The sequence below is a fragment of the Idiotropiscis lumnitzeri genome, chromosome 19 (genome assembly GCF_059441095.1).
Source record: "Idiotropiscis lumnitzeri isolate Australia: NSW breed Sydney's pygmy pipehorse chromosome 19, RoL_Ilum_1.0, whole genome shotgun sequence".
Lineage (NCBI taxonomy): Eukaryota > Metazoa > Chordata > Actinopteri > Syngnathiformes > Syngnathidae > Idiotropiscis > Idiotropiscis lumnitzeri.
In genome coordinates, this window is record NC_142409.1 from 13887166 (window position 1) to 13909440 (window position 22275).

Below are 22275 nucleotides of genomic sequence, written 5' to 3' on the forward strand. Positions count from 1 at the left end.
ATGGTTCTGGCTCCCCCTCCCCATCGCTGCTACTCTCCCTCGCCCCATCCTGATCCGACCTCATTGCAACCGCATCAGGGGTCGACTGGTCCGTGTCTGATGAGCCGGCGCGGGTTCGGGCGACATCTTCGGCTTTGAGCATCTTCCGAGAACATGGCCAGTCTTCTTGTGACCATTCGGGCACCTCCGAGGAGACGTCGCCATGCTGAAGCGCGGCAGTTGATGGCGAAGGGGAAGTGCTCTGTGAAGGTGAGGATGGTAAGGGGGGGCCGGCGAAAAAGGGAGACGCTGCAGCAGGCTCATTAGCTGATGGATGGGACATACGGAGAACATCATCGCCATCTTCTTTCAGGAGGTCATTCGAACACACTGTCTGCTCCATAGCACATGGGAGACATCTTGAACTCCTGAGTTCCTCCTGGTTCTGGCCTTTGTCATCCTCCTGCTGGTGCTGCTCACTGCGCTCCTCACGCAACAGCTCCTTCATCTCCCTCTGGCTTTGCACCTCATTCTCCTCTTGGCACAGTAAAACGTTCTCCTCTTGAACCAGCTGCTTATTTTCCTCCTGGTGCTGCTCCTCGTTCTCGTTCCGGTCCGGCACGTCTCCTTCTGTCTTCTCAGGAAGGAACTGGCGTAGGCGGAGTGGTTTTTCCTGGTCTGAAGCAAAAAATGCCGAAAGAAAATACAAAAGTTAAGTCAGGTCTGAAGGTTAAACGAATGTTGAGTACTCATTCCTACTCACCGGAGGACGACTCCCCCTCAGACAAAGCGGCAGAAGTCCGACCTGGAGGACAGGCGCCACTTTCTGACTGAACGCGAGTATGAACATCTGAACCCATAGCGGTCTCCGGCTCAAGACTTTCTGCAACCTCTGCATCATCTGACCGCAAACAACCAGCAAGCTGGCTCCAGTTGGCCGCTCCCGCTTTCGTTTCACGACTACATCTTGTTTCAGCCGTGTGAGTGGGCCTGCCATTTGAGGGGCTTGACGGTGCTGGAAACTTTCTCAGGTCAGTCTCACTCGCCTGGCTAACAGCCAACGAGCCACCAGGTTGGAAACTTGGACATTTGCCTTTGGTCGTCCATGAAGGATCTAAAGTCAACCCTGGAGCTGAATCACGCTTATGTGAATTTTGTTCTGAATCTGCTTCAGCACTCGAATGCGTGCAACCGCGACACGTTGCACCAGCCTGGGTTGGAGTCAGGCTGCCGCTAGCATGTGCGCATGTGTGTAAAGTCACGCTAGTTTGGAAGGACACTTGGTTGCTCAAGGAGACGCTGGCCTCCGAGCCAATTTTAATCAAACCTTGACTTTCAAAGCTCCCATCAACAGGACTAGCTGTCCTTGAACGGTAAGGCATGCTCTCTGAGGGACTGCTGCATGCTGGGACATATAAGGGACTGGATCGCCTAGAGTGCGGAGGAGGTTCGGGATCATGCACACACCCAGCTGGACTGTGACTGCCGTCACTCATTGAAGCAGCGCCCGTTTCAAACTCGTTAAGGTGGCAACGAACATCCTGCAAACTCGCAGCATCAGAAGAGGCAAGCGCGAGGCTAGAGTGGGCCACTGAAGCACTTTGTTGAACAGGGCTTGCCAGTGCGGGTGACGGCAGATCACCAAAGGGGCTCGATGGAAGGGAAAGTGTAGCGGGTTCGGGCACGACGGCGGCAGAGCTACAAACAGATTCAAGTGTTTGGCCATCCGCGTTTTGATTGGGTGGAATGTCTCCAGGCCGAGGTTCGGTGCCGCTACTGCATTGAGAGACAGTCAATTGTGCAACAGAATGGCGAGCGAGCGCCTGCAGTTGCAAAGGCCTGGCAGTTTGCGGTGACGGCGGGGCGGGGTCAAGGGGGTCTCTGGTTCGGCTACCAGGAGATGGACTAGGACAGCAAGCTGACGGTTTGCTACCTGGTGAAAGATTTTGTTCAAGTTTACAAACGATGAAACGAGAGCAAGTGTTCTGATCCGGCGCTGTTTCAACATCCCCTTTAGGACTCTGCACCGGTGATGTTCTGACTTGCGGAGGACAATGTGGCTCAGGAAAGCCCATCCGCTCACGGGCTTGGAAAGGTGGTCGTTTATCAGTAGGGCTATGCGATCTAATCAGGTGGGAGTCATCTTGCACACGGCCATCTGGAGTGATGAGCTCAGGTTTTGCTTCATCATCCATTCTGCACATCGGGAGATTATGTTCCAGATCATTTGGAGACATTCTGATTGCAAGGTTTTCCCTGCTCGACTCAATGGAAGGGCTGGATGGAGAATTCATTTGAGATGGAGTGGACGTCAAAAGAACAGAAGGCAACGGAGTGGTTGTTGGACAAAAGTGAACTATTGGAGACCTGCCAAGGTTTTCGTGACAAGGAACATGATTGACTAGTGAGTCTTTCTTGACATGGATCTGACCAAGCTGAGACAAAGCAGGACATTCGTCAAGCTCAAAGCAGGATAGGTGGCTCGTTCCAAGATCAGCTGGACGTTGGGGAGGTTGCAGTGCTCCTTCTTTGAGATCTGCTTGAAAAGTATTAGAAAATGCAGCCGGTTGTTTAGCTTCAGCAAAATTTTGAGTTTGCTCTGTGACTTGTGAAGTCAAGGGCACTGGACTTTCGAGTTCTGCACGGACCGCGGGAAATGGGACTGGACTTAACTGCAGCTCCCTGCAGATTGGTGGAGAAGATACTGGACTTAGGCTGCTGTTTGTGACGTCAGAAAGAGATCGGATTGGACTTTGATGGAGCTCTGTGACGTCCAAAGTTGTTGCTGGGCTTTGATGAAGCTCTGTGATGTCCAAAGTTGTTGCTGGGCTTTGATGAAGCTCTGTGATGTCAGACGTTTTTTCTGGACTTTGATGGAGCTCTTTAACGTCAGAAGTTGTTTCTGGACTTTGATGGAGCTCTGTGACGTCAGAAGTTGTTTCTGAACTTTGATGGAGCTCTGTGACGTCAGAAGTTGTTTCTGAACTTTGATGGAGCTCTCTGACGTCAGAAATTGTTTCTGGACTTTGATGGAGCTCTGTGACGTTAGAAGTTCTTGCTGTACTTTGATGGAGCTCTGTAATGTCAGAAGTTATTTCTGGACTTTGATGGAGCTCTTTGACGTCAGAAGTTGTTTCTGGACTTTGATGGATCTCTGTGACGTCAAAAGTTGTTTCTGGACTTTGATGGAGCTCTGTGACGTTAGAAGATGTTGCAGTAGTTTGATGGAGCTCTGTGACGTTAGAAGTTGTAGCAGGAGCTTGATGGAGGTCTGTGACGTCAGAAGTTCTTTCTGGACTTTGATGGAGCTCTGTGACGATAGAAGTTGTTGCTGGAGTTTGATGGAGCTCTGTGACGTCAGAATAAGTTGTTGCTGGACTTTGATGGAGCTCTGTGACATTAGTAGTTGTTGTTGGAGTTTGATGGAGCTCTGTGACATTAGAAGATGTTGCTAGACTTTGATGGAGCTCTGTGACGTCAGAAGGAGATGTTGCTGGACTTTGATGGAGGTCTGTGACGTTAGAAGTTGTTTTTGGACTTTGATGGAGCTCTGTGACGTCCGAAGGAGATGTTTCTGAAGTTTGATGGAGTTCTGTGACGTCAGAAGTTGTTTCTGGAGTTTGATGGAGCTCTGTGACCTTAGAGGTTGTTGCTGGACTTTGATGGAGGTCTGTGGAGTCAGAGGTTGTTTCTGGACTTTGATGGAGCTCTGTGACATTAGACGTTGTTGCGGGACTTTGATGGAGCTCTGTGACATTAGAAGTTGTTTCTGGACTTTGATGGAGCTCTGTGACTTTAGAAGGAGATGTTGCTGGACTTTGATGGAGCTCTATGACGTCAGAAGGAGATATTGCTGGACTTTGATGGAGCTCTGTGACATTAGAAGTTGTTTCTGGACTTTGATGGAGCTCTGTGACTTTAGAAGGAGATGTTGCTGGACTTTGATGGAGCTCTGTGACTTTAGAAGGAGATGTTGCTGGACTTTGATGGAGCTCTATGACGTCAGAAGGAGATATTGCTGGACTTTGATGGAGCTCTGTGACATTAGAAGTTGTTGCTGGACTTTGATGGAGCTCTGTGACGTCAGAAGTTGTTTTTGGACTTTGATGGAGCTCTGTGACATTAGAAGTTGTTTTTGGACTTTGATGGAGCTCAGTGATGTCAGAAGTTGTTGCTGTACTTTGATGGAGCTCTGTGACGTCAGAAGTTGTTTTTGGACTTTGATGGAGCTCTGTGACATTAGAAGTTGTTTTTGGACTTTGATGGAGCTCTGTGACATTAGAAGTTGTTTTTGGACTTTGATGGAGCTCAGTGATGTCAGAAGTTGTTGCTGGACTTTGATGGAGCTCAGTGACGTCAGAAGTTGTTGCTGGACTTTGATGGAGCTCTGTGACGTCAGAAGTTGTTTCTGGACTTTGATGGAGCTCTGTAACGTCAGAAGTTGTTTCTGGACTTTGATGGAGCTCTGTGACGTCAGAAGTTGTTTCTGGACTTTGATGGAGCTCTGTAACGTCAGAAGTTGTTTCTGGACTTTGATGGAGCTCTGTGACGTCAGAAGTTGTTTCTGGACTTTGATGGAGCTCTGTGACGTCAGAAGTTATTTCTGGACTTTGATGGAGCTCTGTGACGTCAGAAGTTGTTTCTGGACTTTGATGGAGCTCTGTGACGTCAGAAGTTATTTCTGGACTTTGATGGAGCTCTGTGATGTCAGAAGTTGTTGCTGTACTTTGATGGAGCTCTGTGACGTCAGAAGTTGTTTTTGGACTTTGATGGAGCTCTGTGACATTAGAAGTTGTTTTTGGACTTTGATGGAGCTCTGTGACATTAGAAGTTGTTTTTGGACTTTGATGGAGCTCAGTGATGTCAGAAGTTGTTGCTGGACTTTGATGGAGCTCAGTGACGTCAGAAGTTGTTGCTGGACTTTGATGGAGCTCTGTGACGTCAGAAGTTGTTTCTGGACTTTGATGGAGCTCTGTAACGTCAGAAGTTGTTTCTGGACTTTGATGGAGCTCTGTGACGTCAGAAGTTGTTTCTGGACTTTGATGGAGCTCTGTGACGTCAGAAGTTATTTCTGGACTTTGATGGAGCTCTGTGACGTCAGAAGTTGTTGCTGGACTTTGATGGAGCTCTGTGACGTTAGAAGTTGTTTCTGGACTTTGATGGAGCTCTGTGACGTCAGAAGTTGTTTCTGGACTTTGATGGAGCTTTGTGATGTTAGAAGGAGATGTAGGTGGACTTTGATGGAGGTCTGTGATGTTAGAAGTTGTTTCTGAGGTTTGATGGAGCTCTGTGACGTCCGAAGTTCTTTCTGGACTTTGATGGACCACTGTGACGTCCGAAGTTCTTTCTGGACTTTGATGGAGCTCTGTGACGTCAGAAGTTGTTTCTGGACTTTGATGGAGCTCTGTGACGTCAGAAGTTGTTTCTGGACTTTGATGGAGCTTTGTGATGTTAGAAGGAGATGTAGGTGGACTTTGATGGAGGTCTGTGATGTTAGAAGTTGTTTCTGAGGTTTGATGGAGCTCTGTGACGTCCGAGGTTGTTTCTCGACTTTGATGGAGCTCTGTGACGTCAGAACATGTTGTTGCTGGACTTTCATGGAGCGCTGTGACGTCAGAAGTTGTTGCTGGACTTTGATGGAGGTCTTGGATGTTAGAAGGCGACTCTGTTGGCCTATGTGGGATTTCTGTGACGTTGGAAAAAAATGGTGCTGGATTTTGCGGGAGCTCAGTAATGTTCGAATGAGGCGGGAGTTGACTTTGACGGAGTTCTGTGACATTGGTAGGATAAGTGACTAGATTTTGCTGGAGCTCTGTGGGCTTCGATGGAGACCGTACTGGAATTTGCTGAAGCTCAATGATTTTAAAAGGAGATGCGGTTAGACATTGCTGGATCTCTTTGAAGTTAGGAAATGAGCCGGGAATTGGATGGTGTGCCGTGACATTAGAAGGAGATGTGGTTGGATTTAGACGGAGATCCTTTGTGTTAGGAGATGTTACTGGACTTTGTGGGGACTCTGTGTGCGTCGATGTAGATGAGATTGGAATTAATTGGAGCTCTGTCAGACTAGAAGGAGATAGTGTTGGACTTTGCTGGAACTCAGCGACATTCGAAGGAGAATGGACTGGACTTAATTGGAGATCCTTTACATCAGAGAGAGATGAGACTGGACTTTGCTGCGCCTGCATGGACTTTAATGAAGATGGGACTTGACATAGATGGAGTTTTGTGACTTTAGAAGGAGAGGTAGGGCTTTGTTGGAAATCTGTGACTTTAGAAGATTGGAGTGGACTCTGCTGTAGCTCAGTGTTAGTAGACACAGATGGGACTGGACTTCGCTGGATCTCCGATGAAAATGGAACTGGACTTGGATGGAGTTCTGTGACATTGTAAGAAGATGGTGATGGACTTAGATGAAGATTTGTCGTGTTAGAAGGAGATGGCATTGGACTTTGCTGGTGATCTGTTGCACCGGAAGGACATAGGACTGGAGTTTTTTGGAGCATTGCAGCATTGGAAGAGGAAGAAAGAGGACTTAATTGGAGCTCTGCTTGGTGAGGCTTCAAAGGTTGGAGGTCTGTCTGCGCCGATGGCGGTGGTGGTCCTTCATTAAGTTGTGTTGAGTTAAAGGGAGATGCTTCTCGACTAGCCTGTGGCTCAGCACTGTAAGGAGGACTTTGGTGAAGCACTGAGTGGTTCAAGGAAGATGGCGTTGGACTATGCGGCAACATTGTGAGGTCTACAGGCGATGCCAATAGATTTTGTTTCAGCTTTGTGGAGTTAGACAGAGATTGGTCTGAACTTTGCTGGAGATCTGCTGGGTTAAGTGGAGATTGTGTTGGACTCAGTCTAAGATCTTTGGGGTTAAAAGAAGATGACTCTGGATTTTGTTGACGCTCTGGGGGGTCAGAGGGAGACAGTTCTAAACTAAGTCCAAGATATTTGTGGTAAGAAGGCATTTGTTCTGGACTTTGCTGTGTAGCATGAGAGGGAGATGACTGTGGTCTTGGTTTTAGCTCAGTGGGGCTAAGCAGTGAAGACGCTGGACTTTCCTGGAGCTCTGATGGGTCAGAGGGAGACAGGACTAGACTTAGTCTTTGCTCTCCGGGGCTAGAAGGAGCCCGAGTTGGACTTTGCTGGAGCTCAGTGGCAAAGGATGGAAAAGCTAGTGGATTTTCGTACGACTCAGTTGAAGTCTGAGCTTGCGCTGAACTTGAGAGCTGGACCGGGCTGTCAGCAGTCGTCCTACTGGGGAGAACCTCCGTCGGACTATGAACATCTGGGGCGTGCGTGGGAATGAGTTGGAGGGCTCGGGCAGGACTGTGAAAGGTGACTGCGATTGACGTGAGTTCTGCCCTCTGAGGCTGACAGGCAGCGCAAACATAACTTTTGCTTGCGATGATGTTTGCCTCGACGGAAACGCAGCGGCTGTGAACACACCTACAACACAAACACACACGCAAACACAACACAAGTTGGTTAGTAGCACACACAAGTCGCCTAGAAAGCAAGAGTGTTCCTCCAACTCGGCGGGGGATCGGGACCAAGCTCAGCCGCAAAGACTTCAAAAGATTTAGAATAGCTGCAAATTGCAAATTATTTTCGAACACATTCAACTATTACTTCTCCCATCAATTCAGAATAATTCAGTTGCTGGTTCGGTCCGTCACATCCGTCCGAAAAATCTAGAATAATGTTGCCGATTGTTTTTCAGGTTACAGCCGATGTTTTGTAAATACCTTTTCTGGATGAACGCATATTGTGAAGGATAGAGAAGGGAAAAAAAATCCACAAATATTCGGTGTAACGTTGTTTTGCGTTTTGTGTCACCTCAATTCTATTGACTGTGTACCTGTAGCAGCAGATGCACATCACATAGTCCTGCAGCGAGGACACGTCAGCCATGTGGCCACACACGCCACAAGGCAGAGCTGGGTCACATGACACACAAAGGGAGGGGTGATTGGCCCAGTGACCCGACGATCTTACGCCACAGCGGAGACACACCCGACAGTTCTGAGAGAAGAGCAGGAACACCAACGTTACACTGTTTGACTACAGTGTGTGTGTGTGTGCGCGAGTGTCACCTGGCAGGTCCATTTACTGTCAGGCATGCGGTCCAGTGGAGGAGTCAGACAGTGTGCATGGTAACCTTTATCGCAACGAGCGCACACAAGCAAAACCGATGTGTTGTCACGGAGCCTGAAGAAGACGGAAACAATTGTGGTGATTACGCTTGACGAGTGGACGAATGTTGCTAGCCATCACGTGCTTGCGTTACCTGCAGCTCTGACACACACGACATGGAGCACACTGCCAGCCGGCCCGGATGAGGGAGGAAGGATTCAGGGGTGGGGACAAGCATCGAGCATGGTATTGGTTGCCACAGCAACAGCACATCAACAGACCGACATCATCATCGCGTGAGCACGACACGCATAATCGAGACTCTGAAAGCAAAGAGGCACGTGCACAACTATAACCATAGCACCACATGGATCTAGTGTGTGATGTCATGCAGAGGTGCGAGGAAGTCGCAGAAGCGCAAGTTGTCAAGTACGAGCCATCGAAAAAAAAAAAAAAATCAAGAAGGTTCAGTCCTGTCATCACTTGGGTTTAGTTTATTCTCGTTGACGTCCAGTCTTGCTCAGTCATGAACTGACTTAGCTGCACAAAAACAAATACACGACGACGATTCCCAAAGCGGTTTTGGCTTTGGCTTGTTCTGGTCAACCCGCTACCACTGGTGTCACGTGTTTGCACTCAAAGCATCTTGTCGTTCACCACCTGATGATGCAGCATCAGCAGCACCTCTCAATCACGGACACAACGGTCAAAGCCATACACAATAAGACGACCTCTCTACTGCTGAGTCATGACCCCCCGACATCCCTCGCCCTGACCCCGCATACTCCAATTGTATGCACTAGCAACGATGTTCTCAGTTAAACATATGAGCCAACACAAAGTTTAGTTGATGTTTGAGCTAAACTGTGACATTAGCGATGGAAGAAGTTGGATGTCGTACTCGTTGTGGCTCTTAGCTTTTGAGTTACAAACTTTCCATGTTGCCATTATCTTGATCCCCATTTTGTCAAAAACATGACTCATGTTGTCATCTCATCTCATGACGAGAGCTTGCCTCAGTCTGCACTCTGCAGTTTGCACACGTGACACACACGCATACACAAAAAAAAAAAAAAAACAATCATTACTAAAAAACTGGCAGATGGCTATTAAAAGTCAGATTTCCCTATGCGACGACTCATCAAGTCATGTCGATCAAGTTCAAGTCGAGGTCAGGTGGCGTCTTCGTCAAATTCGTTCAATTTGGTGACTTCACTGGCGGCCACGCGTGTCGCGTGCGTACCCGTGTGCCCGTGTCTTGGACACAGTGTGCGTCTCCGTTCCCAGTCCTGATGAGCTCCCGCAGCAGCAGCACACGGGAAGTGGTAGGGCCGCCCACAACCCGCCTCTCGGCAACGCAGCGACGCTCCGAGACCGCCGCAGAACACGCATACCTGGTCGAGAGACGCAGTTGAAACACACTCACAGTTGCTGCGGCGACATGCGCCTGTTAGCGTTCATTTTGTTCGTCTTTCTTCTTTATTCTGATTTGGTCTTACGAAAATGCGGAGACCAGTCCATGTCGACTTTTTAGATAGATTGACAGTTTGATTCAAAACAATTACACAAAGTATCATTTCTACACGATTTTGATTTGTTTCGTATTATTGCGTGATGTTTGCTTTCATGTCCAGCACTTTGTTGGCCAACTGACCTGCGTGCTTCCTGAGTCGATGGCTTTGTCCACATAGAGAAGCGACTGGCCCTCGCCGCGACAAACGCCCTCAGACCAGGCCGCACACTGAAGGTGAGCGCAGCACTGACCTGCATGCACGCACACACAGCAAAGTCACTTCACCTCACAAGTGTGTGCGCGTGTTTGCATGTCCATGAATGTCAGCGCGCGTGCGCGGAACGTACCTGTGGGGTCAAACAGTGATTGGACGTCAATGTCGTGCGGAAGTCCGATGGCTCCAAGCTGCTCCAGCAACAGGAAGGAAGACTCGTCGTCTGGGAAACAAGAAAACGTTGATCACACTGCAACCTTATGTTGGTCAACAGCAAAACGGAAAACAAAACTCACCACATTGTGCTGGACTGCTGCTCTTCCTGCAAACACACACGCACGCACAAGAGCAGTTATTGGGACTGCTGGTTGACTTTCCACGAAGAGACAACATCAGAGGTTTTGCGTATGATAAGAAAGCACATGATGAAGTCAACAGTCAGAGTCAACATTGTCAAAGACACGAGGGGCGGCCATTTTTACGATGAATCGATGAGCGGGAATCGTTTCTGACGCGAGTTGTGAGCTTCCGAGCTGCAAACATCTTATCAAGGTCGCCTTGCCTCGCTTGTCGAGACAGCTGAGCAGGTGACAGAAAACCTGACAGGTTGTCCAAGTCGACACGTCGCAACGTGATTGTGACGTTAAAACGCTTAAAGGGCGCAAATGGAACATTATTGTTGAGAGAAGCAATAGAAGAGCTGACGCATTTGAGTGTTCTGTAGGATTTTAGAGCATATTTTTGGGGGTTGTTTTTTTAATTCTACAAAGGTTATATTGATTTTATATATTGTACCGTTTTTCCAATGAACATTCTCTGTAAGTTGTTGCAAATGACAAATGACTGACAGAACAGTTTGGAAACTTGTTTGCTCTCAGGAGAAACAAAACATTCTCACAAAATAACAAACAAAGAGCATCTTTTTCTGAAAATTTAGATAACAAAAAAAAAAACATTAAAAATGGAAACGTTACTTTAACAAAAACAACAAAAAAAAACCATTTCTTTTGCGACTCACGTGTGCACGGCGTGGCCACACGCGTAGAAGTGGTCGTGACAATCGCCGTCGCGGTCCGAGGAGGTTCTGCGGCTGAGGACGTGGAGCGGCACATATCCCGGCGTGGGTCCGAACACCACCAGCGGGCCTTGGCCCAGAGGGGGCCGCTCGCCACGGTAACAGAAGGCACACTGCTGCAGGCTGACAAACGACACGAGCACTTTGAGGAAGGACACTTGCGATGCACAGGCACACGCGTGAGCGGCGGCACTCACCGTCTTTCGGTGTGTCCCAGGCTGGGCGTGGGCGAGCCAGAGTCTTCTGACATGGAGCGTCGTAAGAGTGGCGATGGCGCATCATCGTCCTCCAGGCGCAGGTGGGGCGACCGCGCAGGGCTCGAGGGCAGACTGGCATCGCCCATCTCGGCGCTCGGGCAGGGGGCGGGGCTGTGTGGAGGAGGGGGCGGCGGCTCCTCCTCTGCAATCGATGCCAGGGGCGGGGCCAAAGGAACGGGGGGGTCGCAAGAGGGGGTTTCGGGGATGGTGGAGGCGAGGTCCAAGTTGGCTCTCCTCCGGGAGGCGGAGCCACGGCGTCCAGTTTTCACATCTGCTGACAAATCAGCTAAAATTAACACCTGCCTCCTCCTCATCTGAGATGTTCCTGCTCATCAAATTTGGAGGGAAGCACCTCAGCCTCATGTTGAGTCTGAAAACATTTCAAGCATCTCGCATCATGAACTGTTCTTACGTGACCAGCATTGCACTAACTTGGGCTTTCTCTCTCTTTTTTTTTTTCCCCTACACCACGGCGCACCACCAACAACTGCAAGTCGTTGACGGTGATGAAGCAGACAAAGAGCTTCATCATGTTTAAGGACAAGATTGTGTTAACCCAAAGTTGAAGACAGCAAATCCTAGGAGCTAAGTTGTCTGGGACTTGTCACCCATGACAAACAGGTCCTAGGTGAGAGACCAGACCAAGTCCGCATTGCCCGCAGTAAGTCTAATTTGTTTTCAGTGAGGGTTGGACTCCGCCAAGGCTGCTCTTTGTCACAAACTCTTATGAGCAGAATTTATACACGCTTGCCAAGGTATTGAAGGGCTTGATTTGGTGGTCTCAGTATTACCGTACATGTCTGCTTTTTGCAGATGATGTTGTCCCTGAAGCCTGAAGGCTTCCTCAAGCCGTGAGCGTTGAGCGTGAAAATCAGCACCGGCAAATCTAAGAGCATGGTCCTCATTGACAAAAGAGTGGAGTACCTTCTTCAGTTCGGGATGAGATTTGCCCCGAGTGGGACGATTTCAAGTAGCTTGAGGTCTTGTTTGCGAGTGAACGGAGGAAGGAGCGGGCGAGCAACGGGCGGATCGGATAATAATAATCATGATGGTCCGCATCCTCACCTGCCGTCTTTGGAAGAGGGGCCGTTTTATCCGTTGTGTCCACACCCTCTTCATCCTCCACTTGGGCTTGGCCTCGAGTCCTCCCCCTGCACACACACGCATGCACGCACGCGCCCAGACACACACACACACACACACACGGGTACACGCACGCGCACACAAACACACTTGAGTGACGATGACCAAACCTGCCGCTGCACAAAATTATCGAGGTTGCATTTTTTTCCCCATCTACGCAATCAAAATCAAAATTTGGGCTATTTATGGTTCTGCCCGGTCAATATTCCCCACAAATAGCAGGCGTCCGCGGTAGACACGATAAATGAGGAGAAATGACAAGACCACCACGTGGCCCGAAAGCGACATGATGGAGCGTGGAAACACACACGAGTGACAATTACCAGCCTGCCTGGCTCATCACACTTACTTCTTTCTGGATTTGGGTGAAGGAGGAGGAGGAGGAGGAGGAGGAGGCGCAGCACGGTTGCCTACGGCATCTTTGCGAGGTCGACCACGAGGCCGCTTCTCCGACGCGGCGGCTTTGCGTCCGGCCCGAGTGAGCGGCGGAGGCGTTCTTCTGTCCTCTGAGGGCATTCTGCATCAAAACATGAACGACAACGTTAATTCATTTCGGCTTCCTGCTTGACGAACTTCCTGGGCAGCAAGCATGTTCACAAGCGTCATTATGATTCATCTGTGTATGCACCGCAAGTATGTCGTGAGTGCGAGTAATGTCCTCATGAAGCGGTCATTCTAACCACAAATAGAATTTTGAGGGAATCGTCAGGAGTTGGCAAATTCACGACTCCCTAACCTCAAAAAGGAAATCTTAATTGACTCCTCAGCAACTGTCTAAAGTAAAGATGCCAAGACGTTGGTGAGTGATTGACACATGAACTGCCATTGACGGTATGGAAGCCAAAAAGCTTATTCGTTTTACTTGGGTTGGCAGTGAATGAGTAAACAATTAATATGTTCGAAATCATTTGCTTCTTGCCAAATCACAACAAAGATTTTGCAGACATTTTCGGGAAGTTTAGACGTCCACAAGTTCCAGCAAAACCTTTTGGAGAAAGATGCTCAAGTGTTTTCATTGGTAAGAAAGATGATGTCTCACTAATTGTCTTCTGCTGCTCGCTGGACACTATTTCAACGCTTTTTTGACTTTTTGGTTTAAATTCATACGACTGCGTCTCATCTTGTGAACTTCTTTTCACCTCGCATTGATTTTTGGTCCGAAACGTCCACGACATTCGACTAAGACAATGTGAGACTTTTGCCAAAGCTGTTGAGCCGAGAAAAGAAGAGAGATGATGATAATGACGATGACGATAATGACGATCTGGAGTAATTGTTCATGTTAGCCAGGTAACATTCGTGAGCTCACGAAACGCCTTTTGCCAACAAGATGTACTCGAAAGGGCCAAAAGTGGCATTTAGTATTTGTTGGACTTAAACTGTGACCGAAAGGCAGCGAAACGTGTCAACACTCATGTTAGCATTAGCATTTTGCTCGTCGAACCGCCCAGTTGACTGATCACTTGTGTTAGCATCAGCTAACGTTAGCACAGCTAGCCCTTGCCGTCACATTCAGGATGCCGCTCGGGTTCAGTTTCGTCCAAACAAGACCAAAGTCTCACAAGCGCCAGCGACTCCGAGGCAACAAAAGCGAGAGAAGCCAGCGAAGCGTCTTCGGCTTACAGATCGGATGCAGTTGTCGTTCTTTTGCTCTCCAGCTTGCTGCCAAGCTCAAAAAGCTCAAGCGATGTGTTGACACACAAGTTGTCCGAGCGCCAGCGCGCATTTGCCGCTGCAGTCGCAGCAAGTAGCCGGCCGCATCGCCGCTCGTTTGCTCCGCACTAAGTCGCGTTTGGCTTTCGGCGGGCGAATCGAGCAAGATGAAGGAAGGAAAACGTTAAAGTTGCAGTCGAGGCTCCATCATGGAGGCCATGTTTGAGCGACCGCAGCACCGCCCCGCCCGCCTGTCAGCGGCACCCAGTAAAGTAGGGCCGCCCCCGGACAAGTCCGGCCCCGCCGAGGCACACGTCGAGGCCGCCTCGCGACAAGCACGTCTGGCTGCCTTCGTCTGTCTGTCTGAATGTGTGAGACCGTAAATAGACGAATGCATACACTCTTGAGTAGCCGTCTCCGGGTTTGCTTGTATCGTGTCAAAGTGCATCTGACCCCGCGCACGGATCTGCTCGTGGTGATTTGGTGCGTGTCATCAGACCTCAAGTCCCGCACCGGAGTTCAACTCACGAGGATCCGGACTAAAGACGCCAGTACCTACACTCAATTGACAAAGATCCGGACTGGATCTTTGTGAAGTCTGAGGATCTGGACTGAATTGGATTTTAAAGAATTACGGGCTGACTCTTGAGGGTCCAGACGGGATCTCCAAATGTGACCGTTTGCTTGCAGATGCTGTTGAAGCGAACGTGCCGTCTGGGAACTAAAACGCATGTTCTGGAGCTAAGAGCCGGCCGACTTATTCAAATGTCACTTTTATCGATTATTCGCTTGTTGCAAATCATGTATGAGGTTTCTTAGCAAAACCGAAAGCAATTTCAACAGTATCAATCAGCGATTTTGTAATTTTATGGTATTTGATAATTAGTGTTTTGCTCCTGTTCCATTTGTGAAAGTTGTATCAAATAATTCTTAATTGTTTCAGAGTGACTAACTTATTTTCAACACCTGGAAATCCTGACCTCTGGCGACTCATCTCAAGTGGCCTCGTCAATGTTTGACATCCAAGTTGTGGCAGCGCTCGCACACTTTTGAAATCAAGCTGTTGATATTTCGCAATTATAATCTTTCATCTGCATCGATTTGTTTTCACTGTCTAGCGACTAAATGATCAACAACACACAAACGTTGCAGTTTACCTGTTCTTGAGGTTCTAATCGACGGCGGGCAAAGAATTCTCCTTTCGAGCCAAATATTTGACACGCATGTTCTGGACCGGCTGATCAAATGACTCGCTGACGAGGTAAACACCAAGAGTTGCGCCAATGCTTTATTTATTGAAAGATGGATTTGATTCTCTCCAGTATTTCACATAGGACATGCAATGGTCGGAGGAGGAGCAGGAGCATCAGACAAATTCCAGGCCGCCGTCACAGACGCGGAAGGAGCAACTTCTGTAAGCTTTGTTCCTGGACGATGAGTACGTGCAGTGCACGGTGAACATGTGACCTCTGGTGTCGCCTCCGGCTGAAGCAACTTTCTGTCTGGAGCACAACATGCGGTGAGTGACCAGCTGTTGCCAGGGGCGACACAGGTGAGAGAAAGAGGAGGAGGAAGCGTGGGCGCAACGTCTCCTGTTGGTGTGGCAGGAAGCAAACACGCAGATCCGGTAATCCCTAACGGACAGTTGCCAGAATAACAACAACTTCAACAACATTCTGCAAAACAAAACAGCAAAAACGAAAGGCACGCCCACCTGAGCAGAGCTCTCAAGAGCTGTGAACATTTGCTCAGCTTCTCTTCCTGCTTGGCTACGCTGGCCCCGCCCTCGCCACGGTCCAGCCAATAGAACGCAGAAGCGCTGTCCAGGACGATGAGCGCTGGGCCGAGGTGAGCTGCCAGGCGAGTCTCCAGCGCGTGCAGCGTGACCAGCAGCTGCCGTGAAGAGCTGCAGTGGGCCACCAGCAGGCGGGACAGGCATGCGCGCACGCGGCACTCGGGCTGCTGTGGACAACTGGATGACCCGGCTGGGAGGGAGGGGGGCACAAATTTGGGGGTGTGGATTATTAGGGTGGGGGGGGGAAGGAAAGAGAGCGAGTGAGACAGAGAATATTTGGGGGCGAGAGACACAGAGAAGAAATGAGTTGACACACAGTGAGGAAGGGTTTTACGAGCGAGAAAGAGAGTGACAGGAGTGAGGGACACACAAACACAAAAGTCAGCTTGTTCTCGCTCACGCACACGCAGTGACATGCTGCCCGACACGGGCCAGGGCATGTACCGGTACCGGTAGTAGCAGCGGCCGTGGCAAGCTTGGCGTCTAGGATGCTGACGAGCCTCAACACGTCCAGACTGTAATCGTTGTCGACAAAGAGCACCTCCAGCTGCAGGCCGCCGGCGTCGGCGGGGAGCACGGCGCGGCACAGGAAGTGGTAGAGCAGCTCCGTCTTACCTGCACGGCGCACGCCAGCGTCATGAGAGAGCACCGCAGAAGGCAGGCCGCTTTCTGTGGCTTCAACTCACCCGTGCCTTCCGTCCCGCACAGCTCCACCACCGCCCCTGAAACCAGGACACAAACATTGGCGCATGCTTCACGGTCTGCTGAATGCTACACTGATGCCGCCATATTGGATGTGTCACGGCATAAAAGACGCCTCAATGACGTGCCGGCGTCGGATCGGTGTGTTGAGAGGCCTGAAAACATGAACGGATAAAGGTTTTTGGCATCCAAATTTATTAATAAACAAGAAGCATTGACTTTTTGGGTTGTCGCCTTGTGAAGTTCAGTAACGTTATACATCACATGACTTAAGTTCTGACATGTTTTCACATGTTGCTTGCTACTTTTAATTATGGTCTTTGTTGTGTCATAATTATTGTTAATGCACATTGTTACGATTTGTCTGCATAAATGTTTGTAGGTTTATATAGTCAATTTTAAAGAAACGTTTGGACCCCACAATCGCCAAAAAAAAAAAAAAAAAAAGCAAACAATTAAAAAAACCTTTGACGTGAGCGCTTGTAAAGTTGACTGACCGGGTTCGAGTCCTGCGTGAGGTGGAAAGAGACGAGGCTCGATGTAACGAACACTTTGGCGGCCATCAAGACGGGCGAACAGCTGCAAGCGAACACGGAGGGAGATGCTTGATATAGACGGCCCTCGCCATGAATGCGAACGAATGCTGTCAAGTAGGGGTGAAAAAAACCAGATTGACAAGAATCGAGAACGTTTCACTGCCTCACCTGCGCGCCACTTTCAGTCATATTAACGTTATTTCCTGCTTTTCTTCTTCGGTGGTGCTCATTGGGCTGCAAACAAAGCAGATAATGGTGCATACCGCCATCACCCGGACTAAAGTCAAGAGAAATACATTATTCTCATTTTTCATGGTTGATTGGGACCAAAACCCTCGCGAAAAGTGAAAAAACGCCAAGTAGAGGTTGAATTTTGAAAAAAATTTTAGTAATTTTTATTCCCGGGGATTTACACCTCTATGAAGCCGTTATGTTTAGTTTGGCAGGATACCACGTGGTGGTCTGGAAGACAAAGTAGGCATGAGGCAGCGTTTGAACATTTTGACTTGTTTATTTGAGGTAACTATGAACCAAACGACACAAATACAACTCTTCAATAAATACATTTAACATCAGCACCAGACGTGTCTGCATGCTTCACGAGGACAACAAGAAAGAATAAATAGTGGCTTTGTCGCGCTTCTATGTACAAAATATCAAGCGTCACAACTCGCAGTCTCTGGCAACGCCCACCCGGCCGCCACAAATCCAAAAGCTACGCGCTTATGTCCTACGTGGAACACTTTTGACCTTTTTAATACAATGTGCTTACGACTCACCAATGTGCCCTCATCACGCACGCATATGCACACGCTCGCACACAACATTCAAGTTCTTATAAAGAATAAAATACAATGGGAGAAATTGCGTGTGTGTGTACGTGCGCGCGTAATGTGGATAAAACCACATGAAGGTGACTTCATTGCCGTCATCATCATCATCATCATCACGTGACAAACAGGAAGCAGCGCAACTCAACTTTGGGACAGTCTTTGAATGGATGCTCCACTCAGAAGTAAAGATACAAACCACAAACGTTTCCACAAAAACACGCGTGTGTGCGCGTAGCGTGTGCAAATGTGTGTGTGCGCGCGTGTGAGTGAGACATCGTTCGAGCAAGACAGTGCAAAAAAACATGTCGTCCACTTTATCCATCGTCAGTAGCTGTGCTCGTTGTTTTCGGCTTCCTGGATGTGTCCAGCATGAAGGCTGATGAAGAGGAGGGTGAGAATGAGGCTGAGGAAGATAAAGGGAACAAGGATGCAGCCTTGTTCTCACTCTATGTGGAGGATAAATACTCCAAAGCCACTTCATAACAAAACTTGTATTGTTCCTGTCAACAAAACAAGAAACAGTAGAAATGAGCTCAAAGTCGACCAGCCACACGCGTGCGTGCGTGCGTGCGTGCGTGCGCATTACCAAGAGTTCCACCATATTGGGTTTGTTGTTTCTCAGCGTTTTGACGGCATGAAAAATATCAAGAGAGCGCTGCTGTCGTAACATGTCGCACACGATGTTGACACTGCAGAACACGCCACTGCGCCCGCCGCCATTCCTAAGAGGGGGTTTGGGGAGGGGTGGTGTTGAAAGCGCATTTTCAACTTTCACCAGGAGATGGAGCCAAACTCACAGTTATATTGAAACAGCAGGTTCCTGCTGCAGTGCAGTGGTGACCTTGAGATACGAGTTGTAATGGTTCGCCTCTAGTTCAAAACGCTGGTAACTCAAAAAAAACTTTCTCCATTGAAGTTGACATTTCAGTGTCGTTCGTGTTCAAAAATGCACGACTGAGTGTTGTAAAGCTGCAACTTAAATCTGATTTAGCATTAGCACAAGAGGCGGACCATTCTGTCAGGCCGTCACGGACGGACGCCTAATTTGCAGACAGAAACATGTACAAGTGTCCCCCGCGTGTTTGTTGACGGGAAGAAGAAAACAAATCCATGAAATGACTGGACAGTTCATTTTGTTTGAAAAATGCCGGATGGCATCTTGCCTCCATTTAGACTTCACATTTTGTTCTTCCTTGGAGGGACTCAAGTCAGTTGAGTTCACTGCCACCAAAAAGCGCTCGCAAGTGAAAGCAACACACCAAGCGGGGTCACTCGTATCTCAAGACGCCTCCGTAAGTTCGAGTACAGCCTTCGCTAAAAAATGTGCTCGCTGTTTGTGCAGCCAATGAATGTGGTGTGTGTGTGTGTGTGGCGGACGTACAGGCAGTGCACGAGCGTGCGTCCGTCTCCGGCGTGGTCTTGCCATTTGTCCACCAAGTAGAGCAGCTTGAGGAAGGAGCGCTTGTTGACCGGCGTGTCCCTGTACCGCGGCCAGCCCAAGAACTGGAACTGCTGGACCATGCGGTAGCCGTCCTGCGGCTGCGGGGGCACGGTGAGCAAATGAAACGCTCTCATGAGAACAGCGTGCACGAGTGGGAAAAAGGCGAAGAAGAAGTGGCGCACACACACACACACACACACGCACACACCCACACACACACACGCACACACGCACACACGCACACCCCCGCACACACGCACACACACACACGCACCCTGGTGCTGTTGTAGATCCGGAAGATGCGACTGATGACGTCCTCCTCCAGATCGGCCGACACGAACTCCACCTGCAGCGAGCCCAAACGATGGACGCCGTTCTCGGGCCAGTACTGAGGACATAGCTGTAGCACAAGCGGGAACAAATTGAAACCAGTTTGAAGCATTAAAGGCGAGCTCACCGAATGATATCTTCGAGGAAACGTGTTCTTGCCGAGAAGAGCTCGAAAGCATTTCGTGAGAGGTGAGTTTCCGTGCGGGAATGTGAAGGCCACGCGGCTGACGCGTATGTGCATGGACATGCGCCAATCGGTGGCAATCAAACGGAAACGGCGCCACGCATTGGATTTGATATGACAAGCGGATCATTTACGATTTATTTATTAAAGGTAAAAAAGTTGACGAGTTGATGTCATCACGTGCTCGTGCGCTGACCTGCGCAGGGTCCACGTCGTTGAGCATGACGACGGCGGTGCAGTGGTAGTCGAGGACCAGGCGCCAGAAGTCCTTGACGGTGTTGGGAAGAGGATGCTGCGTCACGATGAAGGCCGACGGCTGCTTGTAGCTCTGAGAAACACAAAAGCCGGTTAGGCTCGCCCGTCGCCGCCGCCGCCGCCGCCGAGTTGTGGCCCTCGCCGATGTCGTTCGGCAAACGAAGCTGAGCGGCGTCGGCGGCACACGTACGTCCATGAGCGCGGCGTTGACGTAGTTGGAGCTCTCGCCGTCCATCGTGATGAGGAACGGCAGGCAGCGGTCGGGAGGGAGCACGTCCATGCAGCGGTTCTTGTCGTGGTTGCGCGGCAGAAGCGCGATGCTGCAGTCCTCCACCCGCAACGTCGGCGTCACCATGTTCAACGTCTGACGCACAGGCGCACACTTTTGTGAACTTTTGCTGCAACGAGCTGTCGTCAAGTTGCTGAGACAATTGGCAACGGGCCATTTTTTTTTCATCATTTCGACAGGCGCCGCGAGCGCGGTGGCTCGTCCGCTTTGCCGAGCTGCTCCTGGCAAAGTTTGCCACGAGAAGATTAAGATAAAAAAAAAAAAGTTACAAAGCCGTAAAACGAGACGAAAGATGAAGCAAAGGTCAAGAGTGTCGCTTTTCAACTTCCTTGTCGTGAGAGTCAACAACTTTACAGGAAACGTGAGAAATGTTGAAATTGACTTTTGAAAAGATAGTCAGGCCTTTTAGGATCAGATTATTGGAACATTTCACGTACGTGCGTGCGCGCTTACCCGGAACTCCTCCTTGATGGGACTCGAGTTGGTCTGCGGGTCCAGTCGGTTCATATCGTAGTAGACGGAACGCAGTTGATTGGCCGGGACGGACGTGTCGCCGCACAGACACGCCTCCAAGATGGCGTCGTGGATGAAGACGTACTGTTCCTGTGGGCGCAGGGTGCCGCGTCACCCGCTGATGACATGACGTGCACGTGCACGTGCACTTACCTCGGTCTGCACCATGTTGACGCGTCGCGCTCGCAGCTCACGTACGCAGTTGTAGATGTCGACGACGCCCTCGCGCTCCGCCATGTCCAGCATGATGTCGATGACCATGAAGCAGCCCGTTCGCCCGGCGCCCGCGCTGTCACGCACACGCACGCGCACACGCACACGCCTCATTCAGCTTGCGTGCCGCTGAGGTGACTGCGCAAGTTACGCAAGTCTGAGGCCGAGTCGTACGCAGACGGCCAAATCGGACAGCCTTGCCGGACACGCAGAAGATGAGGAAGAGGAAGACAAAGACGAGGATCAGACCTGCAGTGAACCACGGTGGGCCCGGCGGCGGGCGGCGTCTTGGCCTTGACGCGGCGTATGAAGCCGAGCAGTCCGGTGGCGTGCAGCGGGACGCCGTGGTCGGGCCAGCCCGTGAAGTGGAACTGGCGGATCTCCCGAATCTCGGCCACGCCCCTCTGCAACCCAAGCGCGGCCCGTTAGCCGTCGGGGTCGCGACCCCCCGGAGGCCAAACGACGACTCGACCGCGTCACCGACCTTCTCCACGGCGAAGGTTCGGACGACGTACTCGGAGAGCAGCTGCGTCTCCATCAGCGTGACAGAAACGTCGCCGAAGATGTCGCTGTCGTCGGGCCAGTACTTGCAACACTTCACCTGCGCGCAAATGCAACACAACCAGCATCAAAAGTAAAAAATGCCACCGTTGGTCTTTTGGAATCGCGTGCGCTTGAACGTTGCGTAATTCTTGAACCGGTGAAGGTTGGCATCTTCGCACATTCCACCTTTTTTTTTTTTTCTTCCTTTTGGCAGAAAGGCGGACAAACTCAAATAGACTTTTCGGAGAGCTTTCTTAAGTACTTGCTTTTTCTTCCAGTATTCAGCTGTCAATATTTTAAGTTGCTTTTTTTTTTTTTTTTTTAATTTGCTTGATACCTAAGCGGAGGAAGACGAGCGAATTTGCTGCAGTCGTGTTTTACGGTGGAGACGACTTGATCTTGAATCTTGAATGTATCCAAAAACCTTCCGTGACCAAAAACCGTCATGAACATGCAGTCACAAAATGTATTCGAGATCAATATTGCTGTGTACATCACCTTGGCAACCAAATACGACGGACACTCAACGAGATGTGTGTGTGTGTGTGTGCGCGTGTGGAAGAGAATCACTTCAAGTAATGCAAAGTTGTGACTTGAAGTTCAAGTCACAACACAACAGGGGGCGCTGTTACAAAAGTCATGTTGTCACAGATGCATTCTGGGGAAAGGAGTCCTTGCGC

General features: G+C 49.7%; 3 protein-coding genes across 11 annotated transcripts in view; all 3 read right to left on the minus strand.

Moving 5' to 3' along the window:
• Positions 1-3430: 3430 nt before the first annotated feature.
• Positions 3431-14305, minus strand: LOC148318731 (uncharacterized). Its single transcript, XM_088282694.1, has 16 exons — positions 13932-14305; positions 12658-12825; positions 12231-12316; positions 11106-11436; positions 10852-11031; positions 10130-10155; positions 9967-10056; positions 9761-9870; positions 9350-9500; positions 8261-8429; positions 8067-8181; positions 7832-7995; positions 4530-7419; positions 4043-4366; positions 3878-3973; positions 3431-3808 (listed from the first exon to the last, which is right to left on the minus strand). The coding sequence occupies exons 2-16, from the start codon at positions 12822-12824 to the stop codon at positions 3431-3433; spliced, it is 5277 nt and encodes a 1758-aa protein (XP_088138820.1). The 5' UTR covers position 12825; positions 13932-14305.
• A 930-nt stretch (positions 14306-15235) lies between these two features.
• On the minus strand, positions 15236-17258 carry xrcc2 (X-ray repair complementing 2). Of its 5 annotated transcripts, none has more exons than XM_088283222.1 (6): positions 17163-17258; positions 16956-17037; positions 16443-16478; positions 16207-16371; positions 15676-15946; positions 15236-15595 (listed from the first exon to the last, which is right to left on the minus strand). In XM_088283222.1, the coding sequence occupies exons 1-6, from the start codon at positions 17253-17255 to the stop codon at positions 15328-15330; spliced, it is 915 nt and encodes a 304-aa protein (XP_088139348.1). In that variant the 5' UTR covers positions 17256-17258; the 3' UTR covers positions 15236-15327. The 5 variants fall into 5 exon arrangements, with proteins under 5 accessions (XP_088139348.1, XP_088139350.1, XP_088139347.1 ...); XM_088283224.1 differs by having other exon boundaries at positions 15236-15553; positions 16201-16371; XM_088283221.1 differs by having other exon boundaries at positions 16201-16371.
• Positions 17259-17485: 227 nt separating this feature from the next.
• Positions 17486-22275, minus strand: part of LOC148318733 (receptor-type tyrosine-protein phosphatase mu-like) — a 31662-nt gene continuing 26872 nt past the window's right edge. For all 5 annotated transcript variants that reach the window (XM_088282629.1, XM_088282631.1, XM_088282634.1 and 2 more), the window contains 10 exons: positions 21537-21653; positions 21302-21456; positions 20993-21128; positions 20780-20929; positions 20228-20401; positions 19979-20110; positions 19543-19668; positions 19209-19366; positions 18414-18549; positions 17486-18327 (listed from right to left, as the gene is read on the minus strand). In XM_088282629.1, the coding sequence (XP_088138755.1) occupies positions 18274-18327; positions 18414-18549; positions 19209-19366; positions 19543-19668; positions 19979-20110; positions 20228-20401; positions 20780-20929; positions 20993-21128; positions 21302-21456; positions 21537-21653 (1338 nt within the window). In that variant the 3' untranslated portion in view covers positions 17486-18273. The remainder of the gene's footprint in view (positions 18328-18413; positions 18550-19208; positions 19367-19542; positions 19669-19978; positions 20111-20227; positions 20402-20779; positions 20930-20992; positions 21129-21301; positions 21457-21536; positions 21654-22275) is intronic.

Coding starts and splice junctions, on each gene's coding strand:
- LOC148318731 (XM_088282694.1), bottom strand. CDS start 12,824: ATGCCCTCAGAGGACAGAAGAACGCCTCCGCCGCTCACTCGGGCCGGA. Junction 9,871..9,966: donor ATCACTGTTTGACCCCACAG/GTACGTTCCGCG, acceptor GCGTGCATGCAG/GTCAGTGCTGCGCTCACCTT. Junction 3,974..4,042: donor CGTCACAGAGCTCCATCAAA/GTCCAGCAACAA, acceptor CTGACGTCATAG/AGCTCCATCAAAGTCCAGCA.
- xrcc2 (XM_088283220.1), bottom strand. CDS start 17,255: ATGCACCATTATCTGCTTTGTTTGCAGCCCAATGAGCACCACCGAAGA. Junction 16,479..16,955: donor TCACGCAGGACTCGAACCCG/GTCAGTCAACTT, acceptor TCCTGGTTTCAG/GGGCGGTGGTGGAGCTGTGC. Junction 15,596..15,675: donor CTCTTGAGAGCTCTGCTCAG/GTGGGCGTGCCT, acceptor ACTGTCCGTTAG/GGATTACCGGATCTGCGTGT.